Genomic DNA, 18,618 nt, shown 5'->3' with positions numbered 1-18,618 from the left:
TTAATTATTTTAAAATTCTGAAAATTTATGGTGTTGACATGTGTCATTTTTTCTTCTCCTTTTATATATAGATAGATATTTACTTTTTATTTTTAAGTTGTATTTCAAAAACAGGAAAATTTTAAAATAGTTGGTTACCTTTTTTCTAATTTCTTTTTAGTTAATTTAAGATACATATTTAAAAGATTTTAAAATTATTAAATTTTTGTATTGACATGTGACACTTTTATCTCTCCTATGATATATAGATAGATATTCATTATTCTCAAATCGAGGTAATCATGACTTTAATCAAATAAGCATCTGAGATGGTGGCTTAGTGATCAATGTAATAATGAAAATTACGAAATCTATATAATGATCGGAGAATCTCATGAACAATTTTCAGCAAAAAGTAAATACTAAAATTTTGTTTTATTGGACGGAATTACTCGATATTTATTCGAATGGAAGTATTATATTAACGGATACTCGTGAAATTTATATTGACTTTTTCACCCATTAATAATAATATTTTGTAACGTGGTGGCTTTTAACTAATTTGGATTTTGACTTCACGACATATTATATAGTTTAAGACAGAATATAATCGCGCGGTGCGGCATTATTGACGCATGTTCCGTGAATGGCGGTGCATATTTTCATGCACTAACAACTTCGATACTTAGTTGAATGCAGAGAATAAAAATGACACAAAAATCTTCGACAAATAAGTTAAATAATCAACAATTTTTTTTTCCAATTTGTCTTTCTAGTTTCTAGTGGGACATACAACACATCTTTTTTCTACTACAGTGAAAAAATTGGCATTAATTCCTTTTTTAGCATTTAACTCATTATTTAGAGAGAAAACAATTATAATAAGCTCGTTATTATTTAGCTGATACTAAGTAGACACATAAATTATATAAAATTGAATTAATAAATACATGTATTTTATCTAGCATAATACACATAGGACATCACGTAGCATGACACATAGGAGGTGAATTATCGTGTAGAATGTCAAGTAATTAAACGTGTAGTCTACTTGTTCAATTCTATACACGCTTAAGTGTCTAGTTATATGCATCAAAAGTTTGAAGACATGAATGTCAGATGAGACCAAGTCAAAAAACATCTTTATATATAATATATTATGCCGTAAGAAATATAGGAAGATTTTGATATGTTTCGAAACTAGCTTTAAAATAAATAAATTTTAAAATAATAGAGTACACATTTATGACTTTTTGTTGAATATGTGAGATCAACGTAAGGAAATATTGATAATGCCACTAAAGACTTGCCAAATAAGAAAGTGTAGTAAATTTTTTTTTTCAGATCAACTGAATTTTTTTTTGTATAAATTGAGATGGAGGAAGATTAATAAATTTTAATGGACGGATTAGAACTCTTACCCAACTAATTAATGATACTACATCATTATAGAACAAAAAAATATATTAAAAGTTTAAATTGGAAGATGTAAATCTACTTTAAATAAACGATTAAAAGGAAACGAATATTGAATTGCTTACCCAACTAATTAATGATACTACATCATTATAGAACAAAAAAATATATTAAAAGTTTAAATTGGAAGATGTAAATCTACTTTAAATAAACGATTAAAAGGAAACGAATATTGAATTGAAACTAAAATTTCCAAAAACAATACTTTACGTGGCAAATATGGCTGTAAGTTATTAAAGTAGAGGTACACGTGACACGTGTGATACAGACGTGGCATATGATAGAAGAAGTTGGAAGATTCCATTTTCTCTTTCGACAATATAAAGACTGAGGAATAAGAGCCTCTTAAAACTTACCATACTATATTATATATACATATATTATATAATACTATTAATTAATAAATATATATTTTTTTCATTAAATCACTAAATTATGATTATTTGATATGATTGTGTGGATAATCTTTTTACCATGAAATTGCTCTTATGATAAATACTTTTTCCGTCCCAAGTTATTTGTTCTACTTTCTCGATCTTTTAATTCAAACCGTTTCAAAAAGATGTTTTTTTTTATTAATCCATCAATTTTTTGTAACATGTTCAAGATAAAATATTTTAGCATATAAAAGTCAAACAAACAAATCGAAACAGAAAAAATAAAAAATAAAAAATAAAATTTAAGAGTAGTTAAAATAAAGAGGTTATGTATGTAGTAGTGTCAAAGGAATAGACATGTGAACACCAAAAACAAAAGGGAAGAAAGAAGATAGAAAATGCGTTACAAGACCTTGAACTCAACCTAAAGGTTTTCATACGCATTTTCAACCTTTGTCTCAAAATGCTTCTTCAAATTATCAATCATTTTATTTAGTACATTTTTTTCCATTTTTATTTGTCGCGCTCAATATCAATCATTTTTTTAAAATTTTTTTATGTTTATGCTTAAATTCAAAATCTTTGATTAAGCATAGTAGGGAGATTCATTCATCCCATGATTTATCAATTAAGTTTTGGTTACATTTCCATTTTTATAATAATTAAAGAATCGAATTAATTAAATTTTACACCAAAAAGTCTCACTTTAAAGTACATAATTTCTATTAAAGACACATAAGATAAATAAATCATCTTAAGAGTTGTAATTTATCGAATTGTTATTGAATTAGAACAATCGTCGTGATTTATCGTTACAAAATGATTAATATTACAACTCTTCTAAAAAATTCCAATATCCTAATCAGAAAATCAAAATTATTTGTCAATAATAACCAAACTTAGATAGTGGGAAAAAAGTGTACCATAACTATGATGAATGATCTTGCAAGAATGAATTTTTTATGTAATAAAAAAAATCCCATATTGTTAGCGCTAAAATCCAAACAAGAATAATATTTTTTTTTTCTAAATTAAGGAAAAGAATAATAATAATAGAGAAAAAGTAGCAAATGGGGACGTTGCCATGTGCTACGGTGCGGCGGTTATTAGAAAAAGATTTGATGGGTCGACCCTAAAATAGAATACACCTTAATTCATTTTTAACGTCTAACTAACGTTTAACAAATTCCGTCATCAAATTAATGTAATATTTCGTAAATTATATAGATAATTTTTGAATGTGGGTAGAATAATTTTTACTCTAAAATAGTAACCACAAATCACCAAAAAAGAAGAAGATAGATTATTAGTCAAGTTTCATGCAATAGATTCGATTCAGAAAATTTGAACTCAAGATCCTTCATTTAAAAAGCACATCCTCACTTAATCAATTCAAACACTTTTACACATAATTACATATTATACTTAATATTACAAGAAACTTTGTTTATATCATATAAATGATAACTCATTAAACTTTTCAGAAAAAATTAATTTAGGAATATGTTTAAACAGATATGAAATCATGATTTGAAATCATATTATTTTGAAACTGAAATTTTACTTAGACTTTAGATTTGTAATTTGAATTTTTAAAGCTAAAATTCTATCAATTTTTATAAAATCTTACCAAATGACAATGATCCATTAGTCAACAACAGTAACTAGTTATTTCTTAAAATATAATGATATTTTCACATAATACAGACAATCTCTTCTAGCGGAATATGAGTCATTTTCATAAATTTATAATAATAAATCAAGTTAATGACATTATATCAAATATCAAAGGAAGATTTAAACACTCACTCAAACTAAGTCATGTTTCTGTTCCAGTAATTTCGATTCCGGCAACGGATAATTACAGTTAGCAGACAAAACCTCAAACGGCCAGCTGAGAGCTGACGGTGACGACAGCTGAACTGTAGCGTTACTGGTTGTCTCCTCCGTATCTTTAAGCCGCGTAGAAGCGGCTAAATTGGTCTCCCTGCCCCACCAAGACAGTAACACACAAGTTAACTATATTCATTCAATACCAAATTTACCCTTTTTTTTCCCTTCTTGTTCGATATCGTTATAAGGTAGGATCCCATTATTTCATACATCAAAAAATTTACATGAAGTAAATACTTTCAACCAGTAAAAATGGTTTTTTCAAACTCGAGATTTCTATTGAAAAGATGAAGAAGTGTTTGTTACTTTACGCAACTTAATTAATAGTGTACCTAGTATTCTTTTAACTATCATATTCAATCATTATAGTATTAAAAAAAATTAAATTCATGCAAAACAGAGCCTGGCACAGATAGATAAATATTACATTTAATGTATCACTTACAGAAGCTTCATAGCTCTTTCTGAGATACTGAGGGTATCAAAATCAAACCACAATGTCCATTGAAACACAGCTGGTGTAACTGTGGGGGTGCGGGTTCTTTTGTGGGGTCCTCCATTTCTCCCCTTTGCTATATCTTCTGTAAAATGACAGCCTAATCAACAGCCTGTAAAGAGCTGTTTTGGAAACTTTGCTCTAAAAAGCTCTACTTGATTGTGTTTTCATGGTGGCATGGAGGTATTCCCCTTTGGGTTTTCTTTATTTCTTCTTTTTTCTGAATACCCATTTTTTAATCTTTTAAGTTTTTTTAGCTCTAGGAATGAGGTAAGAGTAGTGAAAAAGATTCATTTTTTCTTGTTTTATTCATTGCTTCTTTGCTACTCTCACATTGCTTCAGATAGATCTATTAATGGTTTGTAAGATTAGTCTTTAGGTCTGCTTGGGGAATTTGGAGTTTGTTGTGCCCACCAGGTGTTTGTTAAAATGGGGCTATGGGTGCATTTGGTTCTAGCTTTTATGCTGTCCTGTTTCTTGATTCAGGAGGCAAATGCTGCTTTTACTCCTGCTGATAAATATTTGATTGCTTGTGGATCTTCCAAAAATGTAACCTTTCTTGGCCAGATTTTTGTTCCTGACACACACCATTCTTCAGTTGTTTTGGAAAGTGAAGAAAATTCTATTTCTGCAACATCTAATTCCACTGCTCCATTTTCAATTTACCAGTCTGCTAGAATTTTCCACACTACAACATCTTACGAATTTGATATTCATCAAGAAGGGAGACATTGGGTTCGCCTTTATTTCTATCCTCTCCCTGGTCATAACTTAACATCTGCCTCAATCACAGTTGTCACAGAAAATTTTGTTCTGTTGAACAATTTCAGTTTCAAGAGATATAAGGGTACTTATCTATTTAAGGAATACTCAATTAATGTCACTTCAGATAGCTTGACTATTGCTTTAATCCCTTCAAACAACTCCGTCGCGTTTATTAATGCGATTGAAGTTATATCAGCTCCTGATGAGTTGATTCCTGATCAAGCAGTGACTGCATCTCCACCAGCACCTTTCAATGGCCTTTCTGGGCTAGCCCTTGAAACTGTTTATCGGTTAAACATGGGAGGTCCTTTGATTACTGCTCAGAATGATACTCTAGGGAGAACGTGGGAGAATGATGTTAAGTACCTGCATGTTAATAGCTCTGCAGTGAATGTTTCAGTTATCCCTTCAAGCATAAAATATCCAGCCACCATTACTCCTGAAATAGCACCATATTGGGTTTATGCTACTGCTGAAACCATGGGAGATGCTAATACTGTTGATGGGAATTTCAATATCACCTGGGAGTTCCCAGTTGATCCAAACTTCATGTACCTCATCCGTGTACATTTTTGTGATATCGTGAGCGAGTCCTTGAATACTCTACTTTTTAATCTGTACATAAATGATGACACTGCTTTACTGGACCTAGATTTGTCTTCAGTTGGTAATTTGGACGTGCCGTATTACAAAGATTTTGTCTCCAACTCCACAACAAATTCAGGTGTTCTGACAGTCAGTGTTGGTCCAGACACAGGAGCTGATTGGATCAATGCGCTTATGAATGGATTGGAAATCATGAAGATTAGCAATGGAGCTAGAAGCTTGAGTGGGGTTTCATCTGTGGAGACTCTATTTGTGAGGCCTCACAAAAAGAACAAAAAAGGTATTATAATTGGTTCTGTTGTAGGAGGAGCATCAGCTGCATTAGCAATTATTGGGTTGTGTTATTACTGCTTGGTAGCCCTCAGATCAAAGAGCTCCCGCCAGGGGCAGCCATGGCTTCCTCTTCCCCTGTATGGAAACTCTTTAACTTTGACAAAGATGTCCACAGTTTCTCAAAAGAGTGGAACGGCAAGCTGTATCTCCTTAGCTTCACCCAATCTTGGTCGATTCTTCAGTTTCCAAGAAATAATGGATGCTACTAACAAGTTTGATGAAAACTTGCTTCTTGGTGTTGGTGGTTTTGGTAGAGTCTACAAGGGAACACTAGAAGATGGGACAAGGCTTGCTGTCAAAAGAGGCAACCCGAGATCTGAACAAGGTCTAGCTGAATTTCGAACAGAAATTGAAATGTTGTCCAAGCTTCGCCATCGCCATCTTGTGTCTTTGATTGGTTATTGTGATGAAAGATCAGAAATGATTTTGGTTTATGAATACATGGCAAATGGGCCTCTCCGAAGTCATCTTTATGGAACGGATCTTCCATCTCTTTTGTGGAAGCAGCGTCTTGAGATTTGTATAGGTGCTGCTAGGGGGCTGCATTACCTCCACACTGGTGCATCGCAGAGCATCATTCACCGTGATGTGAAAACTACAAACATACTCTTGGACGAGAACTTTGTAGCTAAAGTTGCTGATTTTGGTCTTTCTAAAGCTGGACCAGCTATTGATCAGACCCATGTCAGCACTGCTGTTAAAGGTAGCTTTGGTTACCTGGATCCCGAGTACTTTAGAAGACAGCAGCTTACTGAGAAATCAGATGTTTATTCATTTGGTGTTGTCCTAATGGAAGTGCTCTGCACCAGACCTGCATTGAATCCTGTCCTACCACGGGATCAAGTCAATATAGCTGAGTGGGCCATGACTTGGCAAAAGAAAGGCATGTTGGATCAGATAATGGACCCAAATCTTACAGGGAAGGTGAATTCAGCCTCCCTCAAGAAGTTTGGGGAGACTGCGGAGAAGTGTTTGGCTGACCATGGAGTTGATAGACCTTCCATGGGGGATGTTCTATGGAATCTAGAATATGCTCTTCAGCTTGAGGAAACCTCATCAGCTCTGGCAGAGCCCGATGATAACAGCATGAACCATATACCCAGCATACCTTTGACACCATTTGAGCCATTTGACAACAGTGTGAGTATGATCGAAGGGATCAACTCTGGAACTGATGATGATGCAGAGGATGCTGCCACTAGTGCTGTTTTCTCTCAACTGGTAAATCCACGGGGAAGGTGAAAAGGAACAGTCTCTGGTGTATGTGACATCCCATAATTTTTATTTTGTGGCTTCAACAAAATATTAATGTGATTTAAAAATCTTTTCAATCATAGTATTTGGGTCATTTTTCCTAATAAATGCTCGGGTATGTACTGTAAATGATTGGTGGAGCTGGGCATCCATTGAAATTTGTCTTTGTAATACTAAGGGGTCGTTTGGTGTGAGGGATAATACCAAATAGTCCCGGGATTAAATCATAGTACCGTTTATTTTGTTGTTTGGTTGGCAAGTTCGGGATAACTTATCCCGGGATTAATAATTAGTACCGGGATAAGTTATCCCTCTCCTTGGGTGGTATAGTAATCCCGGAATAACTTATCCCGGGATAAAATAGGTAAATGACAAAAATGTCTCTTTCAACCCTTTTGTTATATCACTTTTTACATTAATGAAGGGCATTTTTGTAAACAAATAAATTGTTCTTAAAATTTATTATTTTGAATACAACAAACCAAACACTCAATAAAAAATAATCCCAACACAACTTATCCCATCATAACTAATCCCAACATAACTTATCCCAACATAACTTATCCCATCATAACTCATTTTCAAACCAAACGACCCCTAGTTGTAACCTTGTATGAACTATTACATAGGTGATAGAGTTGCCTCTTTTTACTCATAGATGTCATGACTATAAATTGTCAAAGCTTCGTAATCAGTGATGTAGAGAGAAACAATATTAATCAATTGTTGCAGCACTTCTGCTGAATTATCTTCTGATGGTGGCTGAGTTTGTCATGCTGTTACTGCTGATTAACGATGCTCTCTTAAACTGATCGTTGTTGTGAGATAACCTCCATGTTCGGAATCTGCTTCGACTATTATAGATGGAGCTGCCATCCAAGTGGTATGAAACAGTTCAGTTGAACCCAGATTTTCTGTTTTGCATACACTAATCCTATATAAAAGTTGTGTTGCGGGATTCTAAACATCTTAAACATCTAGTTATTAGTATGTGGGAAATCTGATTCATCTGTTATGTTAGACCTTTTATATCATATGCTGCTAATTTCTATAGTTTACTCTGATGCAATATTGGCCTAATTATTAAGTTCTTAGCAACTCTTTTAGTGTATTCAATTGTAGCACTTTTTCACAAGTCATTCTTGAAAAGTTTGTTTGAAATCTTAGATACACATTTGCAGATTACAAATTTGTAATTTTGAACTAGGACATGTCTGTATCATGTGCCCTTGAGGAAAGAAACTTGGTTATGGAATAAACATAGCCTAAGAACTGAAAATCATGCTTTTTATTATCTGCAACTGACAAAAGAAATAATATCCCAATTGGGTGCTCATTTCCTGCAAACTATTCCATGGCCACCGCTTGATCCTGCAGTACAATCTAAAGTCCCATAATCCATGACTAGGGGGTCTGATTCTTTCAAAACTCCAGCTGGAGAGAAGATACAGGAATTACATTTGGAAGACAAAAGGGTTGAAGTTCTGTACGTCTTTTCACCTCCCACTACGGGCACTGCAACACCTGGTTTTGCTGGATTTTTGAAGTCTAGCTGGTAAGTCCGGCCAAGAATGCCTTCAACCTTCGTTGAGAGGCCATAGAATCTGAACTGCACGTCCAGGTGAGCGAAGCAGTCATCAGAAGGTAACTGATAGTTGTGGATCCTGTCATCTTCCTTGGTAATAGGTACTACATTTACTGAAATTTCTGCTACTTCTGGTAGTGTGATAAAAGCACCATTCTTGCTCGCAGTTCTTTCTACCTTGATGCCGCTTTCAGAAGATTCCCATATAGATGGATAGCCTTCTGGTAAGCCTAACTCTTTTCCGTCATAATAGAATTTCAGATGATCAACTTCGTCGTCCCAAGACTCTGCCTTGGTAGCCTCCACTGAGAAAGCATGCATGTCAAAGAGTACTCCAAGAGCTTGAATCCATGTGTAGTCTCGGGGTCTACCAGCAGGTCGCAAGCCAATGAAACGAGCATTAATCTGGAGATTAAGATCTGAAACTAAGCTGAAATGCTCATTGCTCTTGCCATGGAAGTAAAAGACAATTCCGTCTCCACCAATGAAGCGAGGATCCAAGCATGCTGCTCCGGGTTGATTGCAATTCGCCTTCCTGTCTGTAAGTATCATTGATCAAGAATTTTAGATTTTTGGGAAGTATCATCATCATCCTTCAATTTGTTTCAAATGAACATGTTTTTTTGAAAACATTTTTGGAGACTTTTTTTTAGCCCAATCGTTTTAGGAAAGTGTGTACAATACTTTTGTGTTTGCGAGCTTAAGGTCTAGCACAAGAAAGTCGAAGTTCAAACAAATGTGAATATAACATGAAACAGAAAATGTTTAAGAACATAGAGAATCTCTTACTTCTGCACTCAGGCTTGCACACCGGGGAATTACAGTTGACATAGCAAACTTTAGCCTTCGGGTCACTTGGAGATTTTGATGGGCATTCTGCAGGGCAATTCAGTGGTTTCAGAAAGCATTTGCTTTTCTTATTGGTGCATGTTATGAGCTCTCCTCCATTGATCTCCGTTAGACCAGCTAGGAAGAGTATCACAATGGCGAAAAACCACTTGTTTTTTAGGTTACTCATTATCTCCGCGCAAGCTGGATGAAGCTCAATATGTCCTAGTTTGTCTTCTCCCTTGGCCTCTTATAGAGTAATCCAAGGGGATTCTTTTCAATTCTTCTTTTAGTTCATATTATATTTTCTGCAATTTGCCAGTAAAATACTACTACTAGTTTTATAGCTTCTGGTTCATTCAATCTTAATTGCAGTTAAAAAAGTAATTTGTAACATTTAGTCAATGCTTTGGGGCTTGCATCCTTTATAAGAAAGGTAGTTGACAATTTCTCTTGCAGATCTGGAAGCAAAATCACATGACTTAAAATATTTTTCATTATACATTTACAAGTTGCCTTATAAACACAATACTGAAGGTCTGCGTACACTCTATCCTTCTCTGCCTCACGGGATATATTGTTGTTATTGTTGGTTTATGCAGTTATCCGTTATGTGTTCTGGTTATAATGACTTGTTTGGGAAACCGGAAAACTAGTCTAGCTTGAACGAAAGAAAGAAATGATAACTTTTGAATTTGTTTAAACACGTCATGTCATTTGTGTAGCTATATAACTTTTGAAACTCGTAGAATTAACCATGTCATGATTATAAAAGTTTTCAATTAAGGATAAATGAGTAAAGTTAATCGTTTTTACATTTAAAAGTATTTCATTCTTTTTAATGGACTAAAATAATATATGTGTCGCATAAATTGAAACGGATACGTAGAACACTAACATGTTTTTCAAGAAACCTAGATTCCTGCCTACATTTCCTCCGTGAACACATCTTCGGACATGAACTACATTGTCGACTCCACCGTCCTTGTACATTAAAGTTGACTTAGAGCATGTTTATTCAAGTTGTTTGGAGATTAATAACATTTTTGAATAATTAAAAAATAAATAGAAATCAATATGGATTTTATATAAAATTTATAAAGTAATATATATGAGAAAATCTCATTATACACTAATTTGTGAGCAAAATTTTAAGTTTTAAGTAAGATTGGAAATGCCGTGCATGCGTCAACTTTTTCAACCACATTTGATGCGCAAGGACCTCTCCGTCTGTCGGGGTGTGTCTGTTTCTAGTCAAGGATATTTATGTAATTTCTATACTTTTTTCATTTTAATTTGTTCATGTTTTTTTTTAGTATTTTGTATATTTGAAAATTACTGCTATATAGAAGACTCTAGGAGCCGCTACCTAAGTAAGCACCTCTTCTTTCACGTGTTTTCTTCTGGCCAAGAGTATTTATGAAATTCTATATTTTCTTCACTTTAAATTTGTTTATCTTATTTATTACTATATAGAAGACTCTAGGAGCAAGACACTTCTTTGTTGATGTGCTTGTTTCTAGTCGAGGATATTTATGAAATTTTTATTCTTTCTCCGTTTTAATTTGTTTCTCTTTTTTCAGTCTTTTATTTATTTGAAAATTATTACTATATAGAAGAGGAACATGTATCTCTTCATCAACATTCCTGCTTCTAGTCGAGGGTGTATGGAATTTCTATAGTCGAGGGTGTTTATGGAATTCCTACAAGATCAAGGGTGTGTTTACAGTTAGTCAACTGCAGCGATGTTTTTAAGACTGTCAATAGTTTGGAGATGAAACTAATAATTCACGTCAAGTTTAAAGGTGTTTTCAATAATTCTCTCTTTAGATATTTGAAAATTACGTACGAGAGTTTATAATTGAAGAAGAAATAAATAAATTGACACAAAGCTGACATGCATTCAATTGGTATCTTTCATTTTCAGCACTTTGCTTGTACAAGTTTAATCCCATCCTAATTTCTCTCCTTTCTTTAAAAAAATTATACAACTTGCCTACAAAAGGGAGCAAAAAATTATTTAGCCTAGAAGAAAGTTTCACTATCCAGGAGTACAAGAGAGGGAAAAAGGACAAATATACCCTTGAACTATCGTAAATGATATGCAGATATTCTTCGTCATATTTTTGGTATATTTGTGCTTTTGCCGTCCAAAAACTAGAGCATATATTGTAACACCCCAGAGAATTTTCGAACTAAGACTCGAGCCATCCTTCATGTGGAGTGGGATTTTACCGAGGAATAAAAAATTTCTTGAGTGTTAAGTTAAGGTCCCTAGGTGTAGCACATTGAGTTCCAAGAAGAGTTGAATTGGAAATAGTCATTTTGGAAAGAATCTGGAAAATTTGGCTATGGAAAAAAGGTGAGTTTTTGGTCAACTTTGAGCAGTCGTATCTCCTAGCTCAAAATGATTTAGGTGAATTTCTAGTTATGTCTGGAAAGCCCTTGGAATGATCTTTCCAACGCCACCGAGTTTTCTTGATTCCGAGTTCGTATGAGTGACTTATGCCCTTTGGAAGTTGGGCTGTTGGCACAGTCGCACAGTCGCACAGTGCAGTTTGTTTAGTCCGAAAATTTTAAGGGTATTTTGGTCTTTTCCCTAATCATTTCTTTGGGTTATATTAAGGTGTTAGACTGATGTTTGGATCATTTTTGTCCCTTTTTAAAAGAGTGAGAGTGAGGGTTTTAGAGAGAAAGAAGAGGAAAAGAAGAGGAGAAAGAGAAGAAGAAGCTAAGGATCGTCGTGGATTTTCGTCGGGGGTGATCCCTAATCAGGTATGTGAGTTCTTTAGTGTGGGTTGATCCTTTCCCCCACACACCAAGCTCATTTTATGATTTGAGAAAAGATTGGATTTGTTGTTGAAGTTGTTGAAGTTGTTAGTTGTTGTTGATGTTGTTAGTTGTGTTGTGGAAGTTATTGTTGGTTGTGGGACATGATTTGGTTGTGTTCTTAAGCTGAAATCTATTGTATATTGAGGGATTTTATGATCCTTAGTGTTGGTTGGTTCATACCCCCACACACCAACTCGTTTTTAATTCCAAGAAAAGATGTATTTTGGTTGTTGAAGTTGTTGGTTGTGTTGTTGAAGTTCTTGCTGATTTGGGATAGGATCTGGTTGCGTTTTTTAGTGGAATCCACTGTATGTTGAGGGGTTTATGACCCCAAGTGTTTGGGAAAAGAACCTTTGAGGTTGAGAGGGTTTAGAGTTGGCAACATGAAGGAGAAAAGTTGGGCAGCTTGCCTGAAGCAAGTCTGCGTTGCAGCTGTGTTTACCTCTGTGAACAGAATCTGTTCTGTTTTTAGAATTAAATTTCGAATTTTTTTCTTAAGTCTAGCTGTCCTAAATTATTCCTAATCATCATGGGGTCTTTCCAAACACAAATCATTACCCTTGAATTCATAATTCCAATTCAAGTGAAGTTAGTTTCCAAGTCAAGTGAAGCTAGTTTCAAAATCAAGTGAAGTTAGTTTCCAAGTCAAGTGAAGTCAAGCTTAGAAGTAGGTAAGTCAAAACAAGTCTTTAAGGTTTTCCAAGAGTCTTCATTGATCGTTTTAACTTCATTTTAAGGCTCAAGTTAAGTAAAGAATGAAGAGTTCTGAGTCAAGAGTTTCAAGTCAAGTCAAAGTTAAGAATTTCATGTTAAGTTAAGAGTTTCACATCAAGCCAAGAGTTCAAGTAAAGTAAAGAGTTTCAAGTCAAGTAAAGAGTAAAGAGTCAAGAGTTTAAAGTTGAGTTCATTTCTCAAAGTTATTAGGGAACTATGTATTCCCAAAGGAGTTTTAAAGAAATGTCTTTACATCTAAACAAGGTTGGAAATTGAGATTTCCAAAGAGCCTTCGGGCTAGTTTTTGAGTAATTATCTCATATCAGCAGGAATAAATATGTTTTAAAAACATAAGAGCCAGTACATTTTGGGAGTAGTATCGAGCACCGAATTGGGGGAGCGTTCAAAGAACCCACAGCCCCCATAGAACCATGTTAGCTACCATGGGTAGAAAAGGATCATACTTTTTAGATGAATCCTTTTCAGATTAGACTAGTGGATCCATTAGGCAGTTCAGGTCTTATACCTTTGGCCGGGTATAAGATGCTCTGGCAGCGTGAGGTCAATCGCTGTATCATCACTATAGCTCTTATGTGATGGTTGTCGGTTAGAGAAACTCCCACAGCAGTTATTGTATTTTCATACACAGAAATTATTGTATTTTATATACATCAGTTCAATTGTATTTCTATATACATCTCAGACTTATTGTATCCTTGTATACACTCAGAGTTTATAGCATGTTTTAAACAGTCTTTCTTTATATCGCACTTGTTTTAAATTACCTTATATTGAAAGAAGTCAGTCAGGTTGAGTTCAGTTATTCAAGAGTCGAGTATCCTTGAGTTAAGTATCTTTGAGTTAAGTATATATCTTGAGTTGAGTATATATCTTTGAGTTGAGTATCTGTCTTTGAGTCCAGTATCTATCTTTTGAGTTGAGTAAGTTTGAGTAGTTTTGAGTATTCCTTGAGTTGAGAAAGTTTGAAAAAGAGGTAAGTTATTCAGTTTATTCCAGTGTTTCTTCTAGCCTATGTTGTTTAGATTTCCAGCTTACATACTCGTACATTCCACGTACTGAGCCATTTGGCCTGCATCTTTTTATGATGCAGACACAGGTATTCAGGATCATCAACAGGAGATTCGTTGATACATCCGGGAGTTCCAGTTAGCTATGACAAGCCTCTTTGCTTCCGGAGGATTTCATTTACCTTTCAGTTGTATCAGTTGTTAGGAGGTCGTGGGTCTTGTCCCGGCTTCCATCTTTATCAGTTAGAGGCTTCATAGATAGACAATAGAGTTTCAGAAGTCTCTTCATTTATTTTGTTAAATGTTTTGAAGACTAAAGTTGCCTTTTATGGCGAGTTGTATATATATTCTATTATACAGAGTTTTCTTTTGAGTTAAAGATTTATAAAGTTGAGTTTATAAACTCTTATTCAGTTTTAAGCTCTTGTATGCTTAAGTTAGTATTCCGCTTGGAGTCAGCCAGGATGAGGATTTGCTTGGGGACCAGAAATGGTCTTCGAGTGCCGGCCACGTCCAGGGTGTAGGCTCGGGGCGTGACATATATATCCTTCATACTAACAGACATACACGTGTCATTATCTTATCCACCGATTCGACGGATAAGATTGCACATACATGTCCCTATTTAGTCTTTCGTTAGAGTGAAGGGTATATATGTTCTAATTTTTGGACGGTAGGAGCACCAATATTCTAAAAGTATAACGAAAGGTATCTGCATACTATTTACGATATTTTCGGGGTATACTTGTCCTTGGTCCCTACAAAAGACAAGCATACAAGAAAATATCCACAACATAACCAACAGCACAAAGTAGGAAGGCATTAAAAATAAGTTGCATGATACAGTAAACTCCGTTAAAATAGAAGAAAAAGTTAACAGAAGGACGTTTTTGGTCAATTTTTCCAAACTGACGAACGGTTATCAGTTAAATGGATAATATATGGATGTAATAAAAAATTGCATCAGATTTTGAACACTCAAACCCAATTTGAAATTCGGACCCTAATTCCCCTTTTTCGCCCGCCAATTTCAAATGTCGCCGGAGTAAACCTTTCCACCGTGAATTCTTTGCTTCTCCGAACACCTTCAGGATCTCCACTGGGCTTGAAATTGTAAGTTTTCTTTCTCATGAAACAAAAACCCTAATCCATCACTGTTTCTCATGAATCCCTAATTCTCATGATATAATTCGAATTTGAAATTGAGATAGTACTTTGTGACGCCTTTTCAGTATAGAAATTGAAAATTCCAATCTGATTGTTACATTTTGTACTAGCTTTCCATGATCAATTTTAATATCCAATTTAGTGTAAGTTACAATTTTTCTGGAAAATAATTTTGTTTTACTTTATGTAGGTTGAATTGGTATCAGGTTGCGGAGACTTGGAATTTTGAAGTGAATTCAGGCTATAATTAGCGCGAGTTCAGTGTAACATCGTTGTAGAAATACCAATTTGTTGGGAATATGAAAAGAAAAATGGAAATCCCAAATTCAGGGGGGTCAATCTCAAAGAGACCTGTGAGAAAGAGGATAGCTTCTAGGAATTATGATGAGAATTTGATGGATAATTTCATGGATGAGCAGTTGGGTGGGCCGGTGAGGAAGAAGATTAGAACGAAGAAAGATTTGGAGAAAGAAACTGAAAAAGAGGCCTTGATTGCTCTTTCTTTGGGCTTCCCAATTGATGACCTTCTTGAAGAAGAAATAAAGGCTGGAGTTGTAAGTGAACTGGATGGGAAAGAGCAAAACGATTACATCGTTGTGAGAAACCATATTCTTGCAAAATGGAGGGAGAATGTGCATATTTGGCTGAACAAAGGAAGGATAAGGGAAACTGTAAGTGTTGAGTATGAACATTTGGTAGCCATAGCATATGATTTTCTTTTGAGTAATGGGTATATAAATTTTGGGGTTTCACCGTCATTTGTATCTAATCTTCCTGAGGAACCTAGTGAAGGGTCTGTAATTATTGTTGGTGCTGGACTCGCTGGTTTGGCTGCAGCAAGGCAACTGATGTCGTTTGGATTCAAGGTAAGTATCCTTGAAGGTAGGCACCGACCTGGAGGGAGAGTTTATACTGAGAAAATGGGATGGAAGGGAAAGTTTGCTGCTGTGGATCTTGGTGGCAGTGTTATAACTGGTATCCATGCGAATCCTTTGGGAGTTTTGGCTAGACAACTTTCCATTCCGCTTCACAAGGTTAGAGATAAGTGTCCTTTATACAAGCCTGATGGTGCTCCTGTTGATGCAGTAGTTGATTCCACAATTGAACTCATTTTCAATAAGCTACTAGACAAAGTTACTGAGCTAAGAAAAATCGTAAGTGGATTGGCTACTGATGTCTCGTTAGGCTCTGTTTTGGAGACACTTAGACGATTATATTGTGTGGCTAAAACTAAAGAGGAGAAGCAACTTCTGCATTGGCATTTTGCAAACTTGGAATATGCAAATGCTGGATGCCTCTCGGAACTCTCTGCTGCCTATTGGGATCAGGACGACCCTTATGAAATGGGTGGTGATCATTGTTTTCTTGCTGGTGGAAATCGGGGTATGATCAGAGCACTGTGCAAAGGAGTTCCTATATTCTATGGAAAGACTGTTCAGACGATAAAGTATGGAAATGAAGGAGTTGAGGTCGTTGCTGGGGACCAACTTTTTCAGGCAGACATGGTCCTATGTACTGTTCCTCTTGGGGTACTAAAAAGAAGATCAATTAGATTTGAACCAGAGTTACCTGAGAAGAAGCTTGAAGCTATTGATAGGCTAGGATTTGGGTTGCTGAATAAGGTTGCCATGGTATTCCCTCATATTTTTTGGGGAGAAGACTTGGATACCTTCGGTTGCCTCAACCATCATAGCCACAGACGAGGAGAGTACTTCTTATTTTACAGTTACCATACTGTTTCTGGGGGTCCAGTACTTATTGCACTTGTTGCTGGTGACGCTGCTCAACTTTTCGAAAGCACAGAGCCATCCACTTTAATTAATCGAGTGATTAACATTCTCAAAGGTATCATCTATCTTTGTTTTTGTATCTTTATATTTTTTCTATGGATGGTGTCTGGGTCAACTTACACGCACCTCGACTAATCCACCAATCAGCCTGTCCAGGTAACAAACAACAGGCTTCCCATGTGATCCTGCTCATGGAGGCCGGAGAAAATGGGTTCACACCATATGTTGTTGTAGGGATTTCAACCTTATTGTCATGATTTAACCACTAGGAGGTCTCCTTGGGGACGTATCATCCATATTTATATAAGACTAGATAGATTTTTAATTTTCTTTTCCCTGTTTTTGTTCTTTGAGGAAGAACCTGAAATCTGGTTTTGATTTTCACCTGGCTACTTCGACAGGCATATATGAACCAAAGGGAATAAGCGTGCCTGATCCTATACAATCCATATGCACAAAATGGGGAAGTGACCCCTTTTCGTTTGGCTCATATTCACATATTCGTGTTCAGTCATCTGGCAGTGATTATGACATACTTGCAGAAAATCTTGGAGGTCGGTTGTTTTTTGCTGGAGAGGCTACGATTCGACAACATCCAGCCACCATGCATGGAGCCTATTTGAGTGGCTTAAGAGAAGCTTCTCACATTTCCCAAACCATGAAAGCGAGGCAAAATAATCCAAGGAGGACTGTATCAAAGAATGTTGGACCAAGCAATGATGTCTTGGAAGAGTTGTTCATAAAGCCAGATCTAGCATTCGGGAAGTTCTTATTTGTATTTGATCCCCTCACTTGTGATTCTAAATCTTTAGGACTCATGAGAGTTACTTTTGGAAGATCCAACGATGAATTTAATACAGTGGAGGCAGATAATATGCCTCAACATTTATTAAATCCATCACTGCAGCTTTATACAGTTGTGTCTCGTGAGCAAGCACATGAGCTGCAGTTGGTGAAGGAGGGAAACAATTGCAAATTGTCAGAGTTGCTTAAAGGTCTTGGGTTAAAGTTAGTGGGAGCGAATGGACTAGGAGTTCAAGGCCATTCTTTGGCTGCTAAAATTGTTAATGCTCGAAAAGGTAGAAGAAGGAGTCGAAGCTGTACTGCCAAGCAGAAGGCAGGCAACAATAGTAGTCAGTTACCTTGAGTATATATAAGCTAAGCTTCTTCAATATACTGTATTCATGTTGCTCGCAGGTATATATTGTGCAACTGGCAGCAGAGTGTGAAAAAGGATCGAGGAATGTGCAATTTGCATCTGGTTTGGGAGTTTCAAGCCTTCCTACTTTGTGCTGTTGGTTATGTTGTGGATATTTTTCTGTATGCTTGTCTTTTGTACTCCTGGATAGTGCAAACTTTCTTGTAGGCTTAATAGATTTTTGCTCCCTTTTGTAGTCAAAGTTGTATAATTTTTTTTTAAAGAAAGGAGAGAAATTAGGATGTGATTAAACTTGTACAAGCAAAGTGCTGAAAATGAAAGAAACCAATTGAATGC

General features: G+C 35.5%; 3 protein-coding genes and 1 long non-coding RNA gene across 4 annotated transcripts; 3 read left to right on the top strand and 1 right to left on the bottom strand.

The window, feature by feature from the left end:
- The first annotated feature begins 4,146 nt into the window (after window positions 1-4,146).
- On the top strand, window positions 4,147-10,087 carry LOC125808637 (uncharacterized). The gene is made up of 4 exons (XR_007441740.1): window positions 4,147-4,404; window positions 8,588-8,823; window positions 8,932-9,305; window positions 10,052-10,087. It is a non-coding gene; the product is annotated as an uncharacterized LOC125808637 (long non-coding RNA).
- On the top strand, window positions 4,394-7,936 carry LOC125808551 (receptor-like protein kinase THESEUS 1). The gene is made up of 2 exons (XM_049488240.1): window positions 4,394-7,359; window positions 7,781-7,936. The coding sequence occupies exon 1, from the start codon at window positions 4,651-4,653 to the stop codon at window positions 7,165-7,167; it is 2,517 nt and encodes an 838-aa protein (XP_049344197.1). The 5' UTR covers window positions 4,394-4,650; the 3' UTR covers window positions 7,168-7,359; window positions 7,781-7,936.
- LOC125808581 (uncharacterized) lies at window positions 8,452-9,968 on the bottom strand. The gene is made up of 2 exons (XM_049488259.1): window positions 9,554-9,968; window positions 8,452-9,303 (listed from the first exon to the last, which is right to left on the bottom strand). The coding sequence occupies exons 1-2, from the start codon at window positions 9,780-9,782 to the stop codon at window positions 8,513-8,515; spliced, it is 1,020 nt and encodes a 339-aa protein (XP_049344216.1). The 5' UTR covers window positions 9,783-9,968; the 3' UTR covers window positions 8,452-8,512.
- Window positions 10,088-15,611: 5,524 nt separating the features above from the next.
- Window positions 15,612-18,270, top strand: LOC125808562 (lysine-specific histone demethylase 1 homolog 2). The gene is made up of 2 exons (XM_049488245.1): window positions 15,612-17,178; window positions 17,525-18,270. The coding sequence occupies exons 1-2, from the start codon at window positions 15,633-15,635 to the stop codon at window positions 18,268-18,270; spliced, it is 2,292 nt and encodes a 763-aa protein (XP_049344202.1). The 5' UTR covers window positions 15,612-15,632.
- Window positions 18,271-18,618: the final 348 nt, after the last annotated feature.

This window comes from Solanum verrucosum, unplaced genomic scaffold (genome assembly GCF_900185275.1).
Source record: "Solanum verrucosum unplaced genomic scaffold, falcon-dt-bn FXZP01000277.1, whole genome shotgun sequence".
Lineage (NCBI taxonomy): Eukaryota > Viridiplantae > Streptophyta > Magnoliopsida > Solanales > Solanaceae > Solanum > Solanum verrucosum.
This window is presented reverse-complemented; position numbering and strand designations above follow the sequence as displayed.

Bases quoted from the DNA above. Each gene is read 5' to 3' on its own strand.
- LOC125808551 (XM_049488240.1), top strand. From the start codon at position 4,651: ATGGGGCTATGGGTGCATTTGGTTCTAGCTTTTATGCTGTCCTGTTTC.
- LOC125808581 (XM_049488259.1), bottom strand. From the start codon at position 9,782: ATGAGTAACCTAAAAAACAAGTGGTTTTTCGCCATTGTGATACTCTTC. The intron at 9,304-9,553 runs GTAAGAGATTCT...TGATACTTACAG, and splicing joins GTGCAAGCCTGAGTGCAGAA to ACAGGAAGGCGAATTGCAAT.
- LOC125808562 (XM_049488245.1), top strand. From the start codon at position 15,633: ATGAAAAGAAAAATGGAAATCCCAAATTCAGGGGGGTCAATCTCAAAG. The intron at 17,179-17,524 runs GTATCATCTATC...CTACTTCGACAG, and splicing joins AGTGATTAACATTCTCAAAG to GCATATATGAACCAAAGGGA.